This window comes from Eleutherodactylus coqui, chromosome 5 (assembly GCF_035609145.1).
Source record: "Eleutherodactylus coqui strain aEleCoq1 chromosome 5, aEleCoq1.hap1, whole genome shotgun sequence".
Lineage (NCBI taxonomy): Eukaryota > Metazoa > Chordata > Amphibia > Anura > Eleutherodactylidae > Eleutherodactylus > Eleutherodactylus coqui.
Genome location: NC_089841.1, coordinates 251,887,241 through 251,906,159, shown reverse-complemented (window position 1 = coordinate 251,906,159; position 18,919 = coordinate 251,887,241). Strand labels below are relative to the sequence as shown.

At 46.0% G+C, this 18,919-nt stretch overlaps 1 protein-coding gene across 1 annotated transcript in view; it reads left to right on the top strand.

The window, feature by feature from the left end:
- The first annotated feature begins 5,986 nt into the window (after window positions 1-5,986).
- LOC136627092 (coiled-coil domain-containing protein 17-like) overlaps window positions 5,987-18,919 on the top strand; it is a 44,541-nt gene continuing 31,608 nt past the window's right edge. Inside the window, exons 1-6 of the mRNA XM_066602037.1 lie at window positions 5,987-6,332; window positions 9,212-9,319; window positions 9,848-9,980; window positions 12,495-12,648; window positions 14,548-14,667; window positions 15,799-15,938. Of these exons, the coding sequence (XP_066458134.1) occupies window positions 6,198-6,332; window positions 9,212-9,319; window positions 9,848-9,980; window positions 12,495-12,648; window positions 14,548-14,667; window positions 15,799-15,938 (790 nt within the window). The 5' untranslated portion in view covers window positions 5,987-6,197. The remainder of the gene's footprint in view (window positions 6,333-9,211; window positions 9,320-9,847; window positions 9,981-12,494; window positions 12,649-14,547; window positions 14,668-15,798; window positions 15,939-18,919) is intronic.

The following is an 18,919-nucleotide window of genomic DNA, read 5'->3' as shown; positions in this document are numbered from 1 at the left end:
TGTAGCAGAAGCATAGGCAGACCCCTGTACCCTTTTTGTAGCAGCAGTATAGGCAGACCCCAGTACCATTTCTGTAGAAGTAAAGGCAGACCCCAGTAACATGTCTGTTGCCGCAGTATAAGCAGACTCCTGTAACATTTATGTAGCAGAAGCAAAGGCAGACCCCAGTACCATTTTTGTGGCAGAAGTATACGCAGACCCCTGTAACATTTACGTGGCAGAAGTATAGGCAGACCTGAGTAACATTCTTGTAGCAGAAGTATAGGCAGACTCCTGTAACATTTAAGTGGCAGCAGTATAGGCAGACCCCAGTAACAGTTATGTAACAGCAGTATAGGCAGACCCCTGTAACATGTAAGTGGCAGCAGTATAGGCAGACCCCTGTAACGTTCTTGTAGCAGAAGTATAGGCAGGCAAACCCCAGTAAAATTTCTGTAGTAATAGTATAGGCCAACCTCTGAAACATTGGGATACCATGAGCATTGGCGATGGCCGGAAAAATTAGTTGGATAAGAGTGTAGGCGTGGGCCCCAAAAATTAGTGTACCAAGAGTACAAGTGTACCTATGAAAAATTTATCAACCGAGAGGGCAGGTGAAACCCATAAACATTTTTTTTTTTTAAAGATACAGCTCACTGTTGCTTAATTTGTAACAGAGCCTGTAGGCAGCCCTGTTGAAAAAATTGGTTCATGTTACAGTCTTAATACTTTTGAAACTTTGAAAAATTGTGAAAACATTGGTAGATGTAGATGAGCCTTTTGGGCCGCAGAAAAATTGGCCATTCAACACGATGACATGTTGTTTCTGGAGGAGGAGTAGCAGGAGGAGGACTAATGTCAGAGACAGATTGACAAAGATAAATGGCCCGTTTTCCCGGTGATAGAGAAGAGTGCTTTTATCTGCGGTTGCAGATAAAAGAATCTTTAGGTTCCGCTGCTCTCTGGCGGTGGAGAAGAGAAGTCTGGGGAAATCCAGGCTTTGTTCATCTTTATGAGTGTAAGCATGTCAGCACTAGGAGTTGACAGGCGGGTACGCTTGTCCATGATGATTCCCCCAGCTGCACTAAACACCCTCTCTGACAAGACGCTAGCGGCAGGGCAAGCCAGGACCTCCAGGGCATACAGCGCAAGTTCGTGCCACATGTCCAGCTTTGATACCCAATAGTTGTATGGCGCTGAGGCATCACGGAGGATGGTGGTACGATCAGCTATGTACTCCCTCACCATCTTTTTACAGTGCTCCCTCCGACTCAGCCTCGACTGGGGAGTGGTGACGCAGTCTTGCTGGGGAGCTATAAAGCTGGCAAAGGCCTTGGAGAGTGTTCCCCTGCCTGCACTGAACATGCTGCCTGATCTCCACGCCTCCCCTGCTACTTGGCCCTCAGAACTGCGCCTTCTGCCGCTAGCGCTGTCAGATGGGAAGTTTACCATCAGTTTGTCCACCAGGGCCCTGTCGTATTGCATCACTCTCGAACCCCTTTCCTTTTCGGGAATGAGAGTGGAAAGTTTCTCCTTATACCGTGGGTCGAGAAGGGTGTACACCCAGTAATCCGTAGTGCCCAAAATGCGTCTGACGCGAGGGTCACGAGAAAGGCAGCCTAACATGAAGTCAGCCATGTGTGCCAGGGTACCAGTATGCAACACATCGCTGTCCTCACTAGGAAGATCCCTTTCAGGATCCTCCTCCTCCTCCTCATCCACAGGCCATACACGCTGAACAGATGGTAGGCAAACAGCATGGGTACCCTCTGCAGTGCGCCCAGCTGTCTCTTCCCCCTCCTCCTCCTGCTCCTCCCCCTCCTCCTCCAAAACGAGCTGAGATATAGACATGAGGGTGTTCTGACTATCAAGCAACATACTCTCTTCCCCCGTCTCCTGTTCCGACCGCAAAGCGTCAGCCTTTATGCTTTGCAGCAAACTTCTCAGCAGGCATAGCAGAGGAATGGTGACGCTAGTGATTGCAGCATCACCGCTCACCATCAGACTCCTCAAAGTTTCCGAGGACCTGGCAGATGTCTGCCATCCAGGCCCACTCCTCGGTAAAGAATTGGGGAGGCTGACTACCACTACGCCGCCCATGTTGGAGTTGGTATTCCACTATAGCTCTACGCTGCTCATACAGCCTGGCCAACATGTGGAGCATAGAGTTCCACCGTGTGAGCACATCGCACAGCAGCCGGTGCTCTGGCAGATGAAACCGATGTTGCAGGGTCCGCAGGGTGGCAGCGTCCATGGTGGACTTGCTGAAATGTGCGCAGACGCTGCGCACCTTGCCGAGCAGGTCTGACAAGTGCGGGTAGTTTTTCAGAAACCACTGAACCACCAGATTGAAGACGTGGGCCAGGCATGGCACGTGTGTGAGGCTGCCGAGCTGCAGAGCTGCCACCAGGTTACGGCCGTTGTCACACACGACCATGCCCGGTTGGAGGCTCAGCGGCAAAAGCCAGAGGTCGGTCTGCTCAGTCAGACCCTGCAACAGCTCGGGGGCCGTGTGCCTCTTGTCACCTAGGCTGAGTAGTTTCAGCACGGCCTGCTGACGCTTGCCCACCGCTGTGCTGCCGCGCCGCGCCACACCGACTGCTGGCGACGTGCTGCTCACATTTTTTAATTTAGAGGTAGAGATTGCGTAGGAGGTGGAGGGGGGAGAGGGTTTAGAGGAGGTGGCATAGACCGCCACAGATACCAGAAATGAGGAAGGACTCACTATTCTGGGTGTGGGTAGGACAATATACTGGTTAATATACGCTGGCAGGTCCTATATACTCCTATGGGTGCAGGGAGGGGGAGGCATTTTTGTTGGAAAAGCTTACAGGTGCCTCTATATAGGCATTGGAAGACATCCCGAGGATTTTGGCAAAAGGGAGGGTTTTCCGGGGTGCCGCGTATTTTTTTGCTAGAAACGACGCTCTGGGCCGTGTGAATGGATGGGAAAATGCTGGCTGTGATCGTGGAAAAACGCCTATTCAGGTGCTTATATGAAGCGTGAAAGCGTAAAACACCATCGCCGTTTAAGCGCTTGTGTGAAAGAGCCCTAAGGGTCCTTTTATCCGAGCCAGTTTATCATTTGAATGAGCGAATGACGTCACAGTTAGCCTGTTCACTTATACATACCTGTCTAGACAGGTAGATACATCATTTACTCATTCAAATGAGAAATCCTTCAGAATCGCTCAGTCTTTCACCTTCGCTGTATAAATGGATAAGAAGGACTGAATGAGCGCTGGTTAAACGAATGATAAGAGAACGAGCCAACAATGATTTTTATGCTGTGAAACAGTGACCGGCAAAGTGCTGGAGGGCCGTTACATTTAGCCTAGGATGCTCTCCTATGAGGCGTTGGGGAGCGCTTGGGCAGATATGTGCCACCGAGCAGCCTGGGCTCGGTGGAGGAAGCCGGCAGTTTAGTGTTAGTAGCATTAAGCCACTAACACGTTGTAGTGAGTAAGTGGCTCCAAGCCGCATAATCCGGGCTGGTTTTTCCTGGAGTGACCAAAGTGAAGGGTGGGATGGTCACTCCCACGTACCAGGTGGGGCTGGTACCAGGCATTATAAAGCCTGGGCCTACAGGGCCAGGAGGAGAGCTGAGACCTTTGCAGGTCTGAGAATCCTGGCTGGCTGTGTGCAGGAGCTATTTGGTTACCAGTGTGTAGACAGGGACGCTACATGTATAGTAAGTGCTCAGACGAGCAGGATTTACGTTATGTTTGCCTGATGTTAAGGCCTGTATTTTGCTTTTGTTTGCTTGGAAATAAACCCAGGCAAAGCCTGGACTAAAGACTTTATCCTATGTGTCACTGTCTCTGACTGCTTATGCCCAGGTTGCTACCGATCCTAAACGCTAGTCCCTCACAATGCCTACATAAAATGAACGATGTATGAAAAGTGAACAATTATCATTCATCCTTCGGCCGTTGGCTCGCATTTAGACTGAACGATTAACGCTCACTTTCGCTTGTTTAAAATAATGTTATATACTGTTATATACGGTGTGCACTATAGCAAGTATTTGAGAAAACAGAAGGACTGTTTTCACTGCCACTTTGCCTTAAACGACTGAGTGAGCTTATAGGTGGGGTTACTCTTGAGCCACTGTGACTTTTGAAAAAGCAATAAAAAAGGGCGGAACTGACTGGAACAAATTGTTACTCTATTGCATCTGCACATCGCCAGCAGACTGGTGTGAAATGGCACAAAACTAAACCAAAGGCACCACACCTTCTCCAATATAAAATGCTACAAATATCATTCAGTCCTCGGAATGAAACACATTTGCTGCAAAATAAGCTAAAAAAAATGCTACAAAAAATTATACAAATGACACAGAATAAGCAAATATTGATACATGTGGGCCACTGTCTCTTCACCTGTTAAAGGGGTTTTCCCGCTAATGACATTCATTCCCTATCTACTGGATAGGGAATACATGTTTGATTGTTGGGACCCCCAGCGATCCAGTACTAGTGCATTATGTCTCCACCAGATGTATGGGTGGAGACTGTCGGTGAGAGGGAACTCCTAGGGCAGCGGGTTGGTCAATGTTACTGAAAGGGAACATGCAGGGCACGCTCCCCTCAGCTCCAGCATCCCCCGTGACATGGCCCTGGACAGTTTACACATGTCCCCGGCGGACTGCCATATGAGCTTGCGTCCCCCCACCGCCCCGGCGACGTGCTCAGAACTTTCCTCTGTTTCCGTTCCCATAGCCCGCCCCACTGTCACTCTTCTGATTCCCCCTGTGGCCGGATATCCAGCAATCAGACATTTATTCCCTATCTAGTGGGTAGGCAATAAATACTACAGTGGGCAAACCCCTTGGAGGTCATAGAAGTTCAGGGTTTGTATGGAGGAGGATCCGCAGCCAATCCCATTCCATTCAATGTGGATGCTGTCTGTTTTTTACAGTTGACACCTGCCGGCAACAGCTGTGATCAGCATTCCCGCTAATCGTGGGTGTAAATCTTTAAATGCCATCATCAATTCTAACAGCAGCATTTAAATGGCCTGATCGGAGTTTGGGGATCTCAAACAGCCCCCCACGATGAGCTCTATCGGGGTACTGTTCAGTTGCCATGGCAGCCAGGGATCTTCTGAAAGCCTCCAGGGCTGCCATTGCAGATTGCCTATCAAGTCACGCCTCTGCCGATCAGTCGCGGTATAGTTGTATTACATCATGCTGCAGGAGCGAGTTCATGTCCCCTATGGGAACTAAAAAAAAAATGTAAAAATCAGTTTTAAAAAAGTTTTATTTAATTCTTATGAAAAATAAGTCATAATACAAGTAAAAAAAAAAACTTTTTGCCGTATTTCTAATAAAAAAAAGCTAAATTAAAAAAAAAAAACACAAAACATATTTGGTATTGCTATGTCCATAAAAGTCCGATCTATCAAAGTTTTGCATTATTTATCCCTCACAGTGAACATCCTCAGAAAAAAAAACACGTCAGAATTGCAATTTTTTTGGTCACCCTGTCTCCCAGAACAAATGTAATAAAAGTGATCAAAATAGAAACTATAGGAACCATGTCCTGCAAAAAATGAGCTCTCACACAACCATGTTGACAGACAAATAAAAAAAAGTTATGTCCGTCAGGAGATGGCGGCAGAAAATAATAGAATTTTTTTTCCAAAGATACTTGATTTTTTTTTTTAAGTAGTACAGCAAAAAAAAATTTGTATGGTTGCAATCGTACTGACCCACAGAATAAAGTTATCATGGTATTTTTTCTGCAGCGCATATGTGTATAAACAAGACCATAGCCACAAAAAGGAAAAAAAGATTGTGGAATTGCGCTTTTAAAAAAAAAAAAAAAAGCCGCGTCCTTAAGGGGTTACATTTCTGCTCCTCACAAGGTGATACACTTGTGCAGTTTTCAATCTTGCCTGTAGATGCCGCTGTGGAGCCTTACAAATGTGTAGATGTGAGAAGCTGTACACAAACATAGGTTGCCATCCAGCTGTCATTGTTACAACGGCAGGGAGGGGTCAGCTAAGCTCAGGAGCCGGGCAACTGCAGCAAGCAAAGGAGATGATCTAATTGACTACTAAGAAAAAAATTCTTTATGGATCCATTTCAAATGGACATTATTATTTAACGGAAACATGCAATAATTCAACATCTGAGACCCGAAGGAGAAGACAGATCAATGAAATATTTCACTTTTAAAACTTTAGCATCAATCCCTCATTGAAGTGCCAAGATGACAGACCGGCTGCGGTGCCCGAGCTGCAAAATGACTTTCAAGTCTTCATTATTACTGCAAAAGCACAGAGAGAAGTTCTGTATCGGTGGAGACATTGGAAGAGCGAGGGAGGCGCAGACGCCACAGGACATGGTACGTTGTCATCTGCTAGCTTGCTTTCTTCGTTTTCCCCTTGGTGACATGGCTGGGAGCTGTTAATAATCTCTAGAATATGTACCACAGCAAATCTCCTAAAAGTGGGGCCGTTTTATGTCGGGTTTGACGTACATGTTCACCAGAGAAATCAAGACTACTTTTTAGGGACCTTCCACGCGGGACGCCATTACGCCGCAGGACGCAGCCAAATCCGCAGCTGTTAAATTCCATACCACAATCTGTAGGTCTAACTGCGAAATCGCAGGCAGGTTTTGGAATACGTTCACATGGGGCAGAAATGCTGCGGAGCATTTCCGCCTTGTGTGTACGCGACAGAAGTAGTCCGCACAGCCATCTCTGCGTCTTATCCCTATGGGGCTTGAATTCTGCACCTGGAATTAAGGACGATTAGCGGAATTGTTGTTGCAGATTTCTAACTCACAGGAGATGTCATTCCACAAAGTCTGCCGGAAAAGAAGCGCAATTGATTCCATCAGATGTTCCGCAGAACCCATTACACAGGCAAACAAAAACACTTCCAATATTGTGACTTTTTGCGCTTTAGTGCATTTTACTGAACTTTGTGCGCTACCGGGGACCGTTCACATCAATGCGTAATTTAAAAGGCTGTGCAGCCTAATTATTCCACAATGTTTTCGATTTTCCAGTAAAATTGCGCAATTCATTATGGATCGGGTACACATGTGCACCCCCCCATAGACTCCAATGGTGCCGCAGGTGTGCAAATGCACACAAAAATAGAGCATGTCCCTTTTTTGTGTTTGTGTTTTTTTTTAAGTTTGAATGACCCCACTGAAAACAGTAGGTTCTGTTCTCTGTGCGTTTTTCACTTTGAACTGAGAAAACATTTATCTACGTGTATATATTACGGTAATCGCACTTACCTGCCCCTTACAGGGGTTGTACCAAGATTATAAGTTACCCCCCTGGTTGTGTCGGAAGTCTCATTAAAAGTGAATGCAAGCACATCAGCACTCCATTCAATCCCCTCCTCATTGCAGAGGGCACAGTAACCCTGCAGTGAGGAGGACAGGTGACACAGACACATTGGTAAGACCCCCACCAATCAGCTCGTTATCCCCTATCCTGTGGATATCCTATCGATAGGGGATAACTTGCTTTTGTGGTACAACCCCTTTAAGAATGAGGGAATCCCACTGTTGGTGGAGAGATGACCACTTCACCCCAGTGATCTGCTCTGTCGCACATGACAGACTGACATGATATACAGGTTAAAGCGAACCTGTCAGCATTATCTACCCTACTACACTAACTACAGGAGTAAACCAGGGAATTACCGCATTTTCCAGAAAGAAATTTGTTATGTTTCCTTTTGGAAGTATACCTTTACAAAACATCTTTTAAAATCTCCAGCGCTGTATTCTAATGCCGGCGGTCGGGTGGGCAGGCCCGGACCGTCCACTCTGACCAGGGGTTTTTGAATAAATCCTCCTACCTTGGCAGCTGAGTACCCGCGTCATCCTCAGAGGACTTTGATTTCTCACACATGTGCCAAAAGTTTGCAGACTTTGAATCTGCCCACAAAAGGGAACTGCGAAGCGCCAGTCCACAAACGTCTAGCGCCTGGATGAGAGTAAAGCGCTCTAAGGTGGGAGGGCTTATTCAAAGAACTCTGGCCAGAAGAAACGGTCCAGGTTCTCCCACCAGACCGGACCGCGGGTATGAGCATACAGCCCTGGAGATTTTAAAAGATGTTTTACAAAAGGTAATTGCTGTAATTACTTGGTCTGCTCCTGTCTTTAGTTTAGTAGGGTTCCAAATCTTGGCAGATTCCCTTTAATACGGGAAGAAGCCATTTAAGCCTTAACCCTTTCCAATTCACTGTCTGACTTCTGAAGACATTATGATTTAAGGCTGTAAAGCTCTGATGTTGGAAGATGCCCATTGGGGTTCTCTTACTGTATATTGCCAGCCTCTCTGCTGTCAGAGCCTATCCAGTGTCACCTCATGCAGTACTGGCTTTAGCCAGCAGATAGCGCCGTTGTGTAACGGCAGAAAAAGAGTAAGCCCACTAGGAAAACCAGGATACAAATTGGATTGGAAAGGGTTAACCCTGGAATACAACTCAATCAAATGTTTAACCTGGCACCACCGGAGCGCTATTCATTTAATTTCTTTTATTACATTAAATCTGTATTGATCTCTTATACATATGATGGTAGACTTGGCAATTGGGCAATTAGTTTTGAAGAAGAAAATTATTTTCATATATTTGTTATTGTTTTTATGTCAAAAAACAGACTGGGTGAAAATTAACGATGATCTATCCTCAGGATAGGTCTTCAGTATCTAATCGGTGGGGGTCTACTGCTCAGGATTAGTTGTTTGAAGTGGCCACAGCACTCAGCTGAGCGCTGTTCTCACTGCAAACCCGGGACAGCACTTGAATGGAACTGAGCTGCTCTTCAATCAGCTGACATGATGGGCCTCTTCAATCAGCTGATCTGTGGGGGTCCTGAGTGGCAGACCCACGCCAACCTGATATTGATGACCTATCCTAAAAATAGGTCATTAGTCCTGGAAAACCACTTTAATGGTTGACTCAATGTAAGTAATGGTTATCTACAAAGTAAACTACCTGCTTAGATCTCCTGCTTGGCACTGCTGATTCCTGACATTGGATCTATCTCTTGTTCATACCAGTTTGTGAAGCAGTGAGAATTTATTGTGGAGGTTTATTAGCAGTAGCCGGGCATACGCTGCCATACTCTACTGAAATCTCTGAATAGGATTTACTTGAACTTTGAGTCCTGAGCTGATCACATTTTTAATAATATGTCTAAATGCTGGTAAAACGTTAGGTATATTTTAACTTCTTTATGTTTCTCTATCAGGTTAACCGGCTGAAAAACTCCAGGAGAAATAAAGATGACCAATTGCCGCATCACCAAGCTAAGAACATAGATAACCATAATCACATGTTGGACTCCAGCGAGGAGAAGGTACAGATTAGATCATTACTAAACCCCAAAATGATTTCAAACTAATTTACACTCTCATGTATCATGTACCAAAATCAGTTTACAGAATCAGATGCTGTATTTTGCTATATGGTCCTGCCCTAATTGAGAAAAACTGGATGTCCTGGAAATGTCCACATATTACCGTAGTTCATAAAGTAATGCTATAATGTAGTCTGAGGCTGATATTAGCTGATACTAGTACAAAGAGTAATCATCTGTTACTTCAAGGGTCCACTTAAGTGTGATAGACTCTGCAGACCTACTTCGACCCCTGTAGTGTGGCTGGCGTTGGTACTCACAGACACAGCTCCCATTAAAATCAATGAGAGCTGTGCCTGCAGTTACCAGCGGCAGCCACTACACAGGGGTCGGAGCTATCTGCTTCAGCTCCACACCCTGTGTTGTTGAATTGGCAGTGGTCACCTGAACAGCCGATCATCCTAAGCGGCACTTTAAATTTTCAAACTGTCAAATAATGATATAAAATAATAACTTTTGTATTTTTAGATGAATGGCGTTGGCACACCAGTACTGAGGACCACAGATAATGATACACAACTTCGCTATCTGGCTGAGGCTCACAGCAAACAAATCAATGAAATAATGTCTCAGAACAGACTGTTGGAAAAACAGAGAGATGGTACGTCAGCATGGTACAGGCTGCTGGTCAAGTGGGGTTCACTGGAAGTTTGGTTTCAGATTACGTATTTTAGGGCACATTTATAATGTGTACCTTGGGGCATAAAATCTCGGCGCTCTATATTTATGTGGCATATTCTGTATGTCGTACGTTATCATTTTTTATAAATGTGCCCCTTTGCTTGAATTGTTTTAAGTTTTCATGAAGTAGCAGCCGGACAATAGTCCTTGATCTGTCAGAAAATAAACTTCATGATTACTGGTAATTATACAATTAAATTTGTACACATATTCATTAACTTAGAGAGAAGCTGTCGTGTCTCCCGATCAGTGGGGCCAGCAGTCCTGCAGGCTCTATCGCACCTCTTCTTTTCTTTGCACACGCCCTCCATTCTTCTCTGTTAAAGTTGGTCAGTTGGGTGGTCTTCTCTGCTCACTGTCAGTGGGTAATGTCACATTTCCTCTGCCCATTGATGTCACTGAGGAGACCACCCACTTGACAGATGCCAGGAGCCACCTCTAACAGAGGTCGGTGCGATGGAACGGCAGGGTGTGTTCAACAAAAAAAGAGGTGCAGTAATGTCAATAAGGCGAAAGCTGCAAAGCTATGCAGCTAGCCCCACCGATCAGAGGGCATGATGGGTTCCCTTTAGAAGGACTACAAGCAGCTCTTTCTTGCTTTAGATGACCTGGCTCATACATGCATTATATGGAGCGCCCACTGATTTCAGCAGGAGCTGTGTAATGCTTCATGTTATCTGTTTTGGCACTGCAGGGATATTTGTGAAGTTCCCTCAGAGGTTGGAGATGATCAGGGCCAGATTACATAAGAATAGTTTGTACGCGCTTTATTCGTGCAAAAAAATTCCCAACATGCACTATTTTCCTGCACATTGTGCAAATATGCAGCATAATTCTGTAAATGCGCTTACACCGGCTAAAAGGCCCATTTACATGCAACGATTATTATCGCTTAAAATTCATTCAAACGACCAAAAGTAAGCGATAATCGCTACATGTAAGCGCGCGGCCGTCGTGCACTATTCGTTCACTTGTCTTTAATCTCTGAATTTCAGCCTGCATAAAAATAGTCGTTTGTTTGTTCTCCTGTCGTTAGGTTTAGGCTTCATTCCCACTAGCGTATATAGGCCGCCGTTTTCACGGCCAGCCGATATACGCTACCATCTGGGGTGTAAAAGCTCATAAACGGGCGCACAAATCTAACGTTTGTGCGCCCATTCACACGGCATGGACCCCGGCGCATATACGCCAAGGCTGCCATGCCATTGAGCCTTCCCCTTCCCTCCCCCTCGCTGGATCAACGGTTCTCTCCTCCCCTCCGGCTGATTCCAATAGGAGGGTGCGGGGTCGAAGCTAAGCCCTGCCCCATCTCCTACCATTGCTGGCTGCGGACAAGGGAGGGGGCGGGAACTTAGCACTGCCCCCCTACCACCCTTTGTCCGTAGCCAGCAATGGGAGAAAGTGGGACGGGGTGGCGCTTAGCTCCACCCCATCCCGCCCCCTCTCATTGGAATCAGCCAGAGGGAAGGAGAGAAGAGGGAGGGAGTTTAGCAGTCACGCTGCTAAACTCCCTCCCACTCCCGTCTCTGGCCGCTGTCATTGGCTCCCATAGGAGCTCAAGCAGTGGCTGGACGTATTCCGGCCCAAAAGGAGTATCTTTTGGGCCCGACATAAAAACGCCCAATGCTATATGGGCCGGCCAGCATTTTTACGTCACTGGAACGCGGCCATGTGATCTGATGCATTGGATTCCAATGTATCAGATCACAGCATATATCGGCCGGCCGTGAAAACGGCGGGCCGATATACGCTCATGGGAAAGAGACCTTAAACTGCAGTCAATCAGTCTTTCAAATGACTTGAGGGAAGGGGTGATTATTCGTTCAGCTAAACACAATGACTACTTGTTTACTCATGCCTGTAGTAGACAATGGCTTTTCTTCACACTAATTAAAAACCTCCAGCCTAGAGATTCTCTGTATAAACACCCCCCACCTGAGCAAACAATATATACAGTGTTTACATAGTTAATGGGAAAATAGTGAGGAATTTACACAATTATCTTTACGTGTAAACGCTCAACATTGGAAAGCAAAAGTGTCGTTAAGTTGTTGTTCATTCAAGCGACAATCGTTGCGTGTAAGTGGGGCTTCAGTCTTTGTGCAATTAGAGCCATGTGTTTACTTTCCTTAGATAATGCCCAGCTCCATTCGGAGGGGATCTTCAAAGTTTGTTTGTTCTGTAACACCGCAGTGTCTAGGATAAGACATATACGCCTACAATCTACATCCCTGTCCTGGGTTCCTGCCCTTGTTCTGGCAGCATGAATCTGGTGACAAGTTCTCCCTAAATATTATATTGTAATTAATATTATAAATTTTTTAATGCAATAGAAATTACATTTGTGTGTTCTCCTTCTGTTTATTCATTTGGAATTGCTGGAGTATAAACCCTGAATGCTGATCATGCATGTAACCTCATCTCACAATTACAGATATCGTGCAAAGACTGAACGAAATAAGCGCTCAAAACAGGAATACAGACTATTTGGAGAAAATGATAAGGCATCTGAATGCTCAAGAGCAAAAGAACGAACAGCTTCTAATTGCTATGAAGCAACAAATCGACTTGCTGCAGACAAAAGCAATGTAAGACTAATGTGTGACTTAGTATTGCCTCTTCTTTATACTTACTATTTAACAACTCAGTCCAAAGTACATAACTACATTGTAACTTCATTACTTCATCATTTCTTTACATATCTAATTGTTTAAAAGCACTATAAACACAAAAGGAAAATGAGTATGAGGCCAAACAATTAGGGTGGGTTCACATCTGCAGTGGGGATTCTGCTTTCTTGCTCTGTCCAGGAAGCAGAAAAGGGGAATCCTCGTGGCTAAACAGCATTAGGGTGCGTTCACACGAACGTATATCGGCTCGGTTTTCACACCGAGCCAATATACGTCGTCCTCATGTGCAGGGGGGGGGGGATGGAAGGGCCAGGAGCAGGTACCGAGCTCCCGCCCCCTCTCTGCCTCCTCTCCACCCCTCTGCACTATTTGCAATGAAAGGAGGTGGGACGGGGGCGGGGCTAAGTTCCGCAAATTAGCCCCACCCCCGTTCTGCCTCTCCCCATTGCAAATAGTGCTGAGGGGCGGAGAGGAGGCAGAGAGGGGGCGGGAGCTCAGTTCCTGCTCCTGTCTCTTCTATCCTCCCCCCCCCCCCCCTGCAGATGAGGACGACGTATATCGGCTCGGCATGAAAACCCAGCCGATATACGTTCATGGGAATGCAGCCTAACACCAAGCTCTGAGTGGGAGTAACGCAGAATGAGGAAATGACCAGCATCCTCTAGCTATGGGAGCTGGTATTTATGTGCAACAGACCGGGGGGATTGGCTGGCTGGAGAAACTCCACACCCAGCCAGCTGAATTATCCCACACCTGAGAAGCTGTGCTGCTAAAAAAAAACCCATAGAACAACAGGTCCCAGCAGCACAACCTAACAAAATGATTGCATAACACTGTAATTTATTTCTAATAACTGCCCTATTTGTCATGAAAAATAGTATAAAGACTTTTCCATAGTGTAGTTTTACTTTGGGATATCACCTTCTATAATTGATAATATACTGTATATTAAAGAAACAAAACAGGATTTTTATTTACAGATAATATTTTGTAAGATTGGAGAAACTTTCTTCTCCAACTTAAAGAAGTTGTTTCATGAAAATAAGTTATTTCCTACCTACAGGATAGGGGATAATTATCTGATTGTTGGGGATCTAAATGCTGTGACCCCCATGAGAACTGGGGTCCAAATGATCCTCGCACATGCTTGCTGTCATTCTGTTTATTCCAATGCAAGCGCCAGAGATAGTTGAGTTCAAGTGCTCAGCGTGCATGTGTGACTACTCTCAATTCATGTCAGGACTTTTGGTACCCTGTTCTCAAGATTGGTAGTGGTCTCAGCAATCGGACCCCCACCAATCAGATAGTTATTTCCTTTCCACTGCTTATTATGGCCTCCAGCCACAGTCTCCTGGTTACTTTCAACTGCAACGCTGGTATTGTACCCTTTATGCTGCTGGTGAGCAGGGCAATAATAGACCTCGGCACTGTTTCCTCTAGACCAGGCAATACAGAAGCACAAGCACATCAAATAAATGTTCACATACATTACCCTAATTAGCTATAAAGCAGCCAGATATACAGGTCCACAAAGCATCCAGACAAATAAAATCAAAGAGCATCTAGGTCTAGTGCAGTGAAGGTTGTTGACTATATCCCTGGTGATCTAGTAGTAGTGAAGGGGTTAATGTTGGAATCCCTGGAGGTCTAGGGCAGTGATAAGGTCTATCCTGTTATTTTTATATCTATGGTGGTCTTGGGCAGTGATGATGTTAATATAGGGATCCCTGGTGGCCTATGGCAATAAAGAGGTTAATATCGATACACTTGGTGGCCTAGACAAGTAAGGGAGTTACTCACTCTTATCATGAACGACTAAACTGATTTGAATTTCTTTAATTGGTCTTTATATTCTAGAAAAAGAGATGTTTCAATGAGGCATGGTGAATCACCAGGAAAAATAGAAAGATCTCCAATTCCTTTTCAACAGCCATTCATTCCATTTTATGGGAGCGGAAGCTTGACTTCTGAAATCAGGTAAAAACTATTATCCTTGACCCTATGTAAAGTTTACAAAAAATAAACATCACCTGTATCACTTATAGATATCATGATGTTTAATTGTAGGTATTGTTCAACTTATGGCTTAGGGCCATTTAACATGGGACAACCCATAGGTTGCTTTTACACAGGATTGATGATCGCTCAATGATTAGAGGTGGAGTGGACCGGGGCTCCATTCACAATAAACAGGCAGTCATTCATTAATGTAGACTAATTGTCAGAAATTAGTCCAATGTGACCTAGAATATAGTCCAGTGGGCAATGTAAGTAAGCTGGAAGCACATATCATAGGTTTGGCCTCATAAAGCACAGCTAATAATCATCAAGCCAACTAAACACTCTCATAAAGTAGTGATAATTATACAATTTTAAAGAGGTTTTCTGATATGTTTGTTAAATAAAATCCAGCCCCCCCCTGCTATAAAATAACAAATGGACTTATACTTGCCTTTCCCTGCTCCCGCTATGTCCCGTGCCACCACTCCGGATCTTCCCGCTGATGTCACGTTTACAGGATTCTCCAGTCTGTTTACGAGAAGTCACAGGCGCTATAGCCAATGACAGAGCTCAGTGATCACGGACTGAGTTCTGTCATTGGCTGCAGTGCCTGTGACTTTGCGTAAAGTGGGCCGGACTGCAGCCTGTACACAAACACCAAGAGCAGGACCAAGCAACAGCGTGGAACACAGCAGGAGTGGGAAGAGGTGAGTACAAGCCCTTGTATTATCTTATGTCAAGATATGCTATAAAGCTGTGATTCATGGCAGTTTGACCAATGAGGGCTGTCACTCTTCATAGAAATGACTGAAACTTTAGAAACAGCATAACTTTCTTACATGTCTGCTGCCTCATTGTGCATGTAGTTCCCCTCTCACAACAATGACTCTCAAACCCTCTTTCGTAGGATCAATGGGGATCCCAGCAATAGAACTTCCAACAGTTTTATGGCATTTCTAATTCATATACTTAAAATGTGAACCCCCGTCAGGATAGCAACAGGAAGTGAGAGTCTAAGGTCCATTGCAACTCTTAAGGGGCAACTTTCTTGTTCTAGAAAATTCTGATTAGGAGATGTGAAATACTTCATGCTTACTCTTTACACAGTGCATTACGCATGACTTATCTGCAGAATGGCGGAAATGATCAAATGATCTTGGCGAATTTACAGGATCTCCTTACTGAGGCACAGCTCATAGAACAAAGAGAGAAACGTGCGCGCTCCGTTCGGAAGAAGAAAAACAAAAGTAGGTTACATACTTCATCTTTTATTCATGCCAGCTTTTACAATATCTTTGAAATAAGGTATTATGTATGAACTTAAGGCTTATTCTGTGGGTAACAAGCTTTTGATAAACTATTCATGCCTCCAGTCAGGTCAGCACCAATCACTGTAGTTTCCATAACCTGCTGGACAGCTTTGCGGAAAAACCTTTTTTTTTCGTTCCGCTTTAATTATCTAATGCACAATTCACACTTTAGCCAATTTCTAGGCACGTGATACTTCTCATTTTATTAGACCTCAAGTAGACTCTTTTGTGAATGTGTGCGGTTTACTCCTCTGCCCAAAAGACGTAATCATATTTCATAATAGTGTTTGCCTTCTTCTGTTATTTCTTTTGTGCCGCTGGCAAACTTACAGATTCATGTGATCGGATACAACTGGCGGCAAAACCATTTTTATGCACTGTCAAGAAATATAGTTTTTAGCATCTAAAGGGGTTTTAGACATGTCTAGCATATTCAAAGGATACAATATAAATATTTAATAGCTGGTGAGAACAGGGGTCCCATGACGCCCAATCACTGATTTAGGCCAGCCATCAGCCAGTCCTTTACCATTGAAATCAGTTAACCCCTTAACGACCAGCCCATAGTGTTTTTACGTCCTCCCGAAGTGGGCCTTATTCTCTGAGGACGTAAAAACATGCTTCCTGCAGAGAATAATGCCCCTCGGGCTGTGGACGTGACAGCTCCATGCTGTTGGTGTCCGCAGGTAGCTGACAGCATGGAGCTGTCATCCCGGGCTGTTCGGAGCCCCCCCCCCCGGCATTGCGATCGGCGCTATGCAATGGATAGCGCCGATCGCAAAAAAGTAAATAAAAGTGCAATAAAAGTTAAAGATTCAGCTGCTCTGATGGATCGGATCCATCGGAGCAGCTGAAATTACTCACCGATGTCCGTCGCACGACTCCCAGCTGTCCCGATGCTCCGGGCGCCGTAGCCGTCCTTCTGCGCATGCGCGCCTGGCGGCATTACGTCAGCCGCATGCGCAGAAGGCCCGGCGGCGCGGGAGACTTAAAATCTCCTGGCTCCCGGCTCCTGTAGGTAGCCAGGAGGCAGGAGATGTCAGCGGGGACTGCGGTGAGCGGTGCCCGGTACCGCGATCGCCGTTATCCAATGGATAGCGGCGATCGCAAAAAAGTTAAAAAAAAGTGTAAAAAAAGAAAAGTTTCACCTCAGGTCCGCCGATGTCCTCCGGCCGGTGTCGGGACCCCCCGCTGGCTTCTGCGATGTGCCGATGCGGCGCGCATGCGCAGAAGCCGGCGAGCCCGGCAAATTCAAAATCTCCCTGCACCCGGCTGTCACAGATAGCCGAGTGCAGGGAGATATGACTGGGGACCGCTGTATGCGGTTTCCAGTCATATGATCACCGTTATCCATCAGATAACGGTGATCATATAAAGTTAAAAAGTAAAAAAAAAAAAAAAGTTAAAAGTAAAAAAAAGTTTAAAAAGTTAAAGTTTCATCTCCCCTTATGGATCGTATCCGTAAGGGGGGATGAAATTACGTACCCAAGGTCCCGGATTTGTTCCCTGGTGGGATGTTGATCCGCGGATGTTACCCCAGCTTCGGCGCATGCGCCCGTCAGCATGATGGCGGACGCATGCGCAAAAGTGAAAGATTGCCCAAGAAATATAAAATCTCCCTGCTGCTGGCTACAAAAGGTAGCCAAGAGCCTGGAGATGTCACGGGGAGCCGCGGTATGCGGTTACTGGTCACGTGATCGCCGTTATCCAATGCATAATGGCGATTACGTAAAAGTTCTTTAAAAAGTGGCAGTTTCATCTCCCCTCACCGATGCGATCGGTGGGGGGAGATGAAACATCTTCTCGGAGGCTTCCGCATTTGAATCCAGATGCGATTATCCTCCATGGACCCTTCCGGCTGCTGCGCATGCGCCCGCCGGCAAAATGCCGGACACATTCGCAGGAGCCGGGAAGCCCAGGAAATGTTAAATCTCCTTGCTCCCAGCGACCAACGCTGACTGCTTGGAGCAGTGACCGGAGGCCTCGCTGAGCGGTCCCCGGTCACATGATAAAGTAGCGAACTAACATTAGGCCGGTCACGCGTGACCGGAGAGGAATTACAGGTTCTGCATGCGCTTGATCAGCGGTAATCCACGGATCAATCGCATGCATTGGATTACACAATTCCCCCCAATTAGCGGGTCGGAATTACGTAATCCACTCGCAGAAACAGAACACAGCATGCTATATTTTACCATGAATATCTGCGACCTAGAGCCCTTTGTGCTCTATGACCGCGGATATACTCGCACCCCATATGCAAACACATTGTGTACGGGCTGCGGGTACCCGGGTCATCTCTAAGCGACGGCGCGGGAAATGCAAACAAAAAACCGCCTGTGTGAGTAGGCAGTTATGTGCAGTACATTACGCAACCGTACGCAGGGTCACAGCCGGGCTCACAGCTGGAATCCGCTGCGGGCCTCCGCAAGCAGATTCCGCCTACGGCTACGTGAGCCCGGCGTTATTCAGACCGCTACCTGTAATCCGTAATTTACAAGAAGCCCCGGGAACGCTCGCCTTCCTGCAGTTCCAGGAGCAGCTTGTTGAGCGCCTTCTCTGTGAGACCGCTGCACCGCAGCAAGATTACAAAGCCTCACAGCGCCACTTTCTACACCCCATCCCCGCTGCTGAGGTTACGAAATACCCCCCAAAATACATGAGAGAGGGGGGGGGGGGATACCCGGTTTTCTTGCCCCATGTGCCCAGCCCAACCAGCCTCCGTAATTACCCCTGTCTTCGGACATAAAACGCATTTATATTATTACCTTTATCTAATATTTAGGGAATGCCAAAAAATGGGGATGGCGGGGGATTATTTTTAGGAAGTCAATTTTTTTTCCGTATAAGTGGGCAATGGGGCCTTGAATTTATTCAGTTCTGCCCTGAAATCCAGCGGGCATTCCCTCCATTATGGG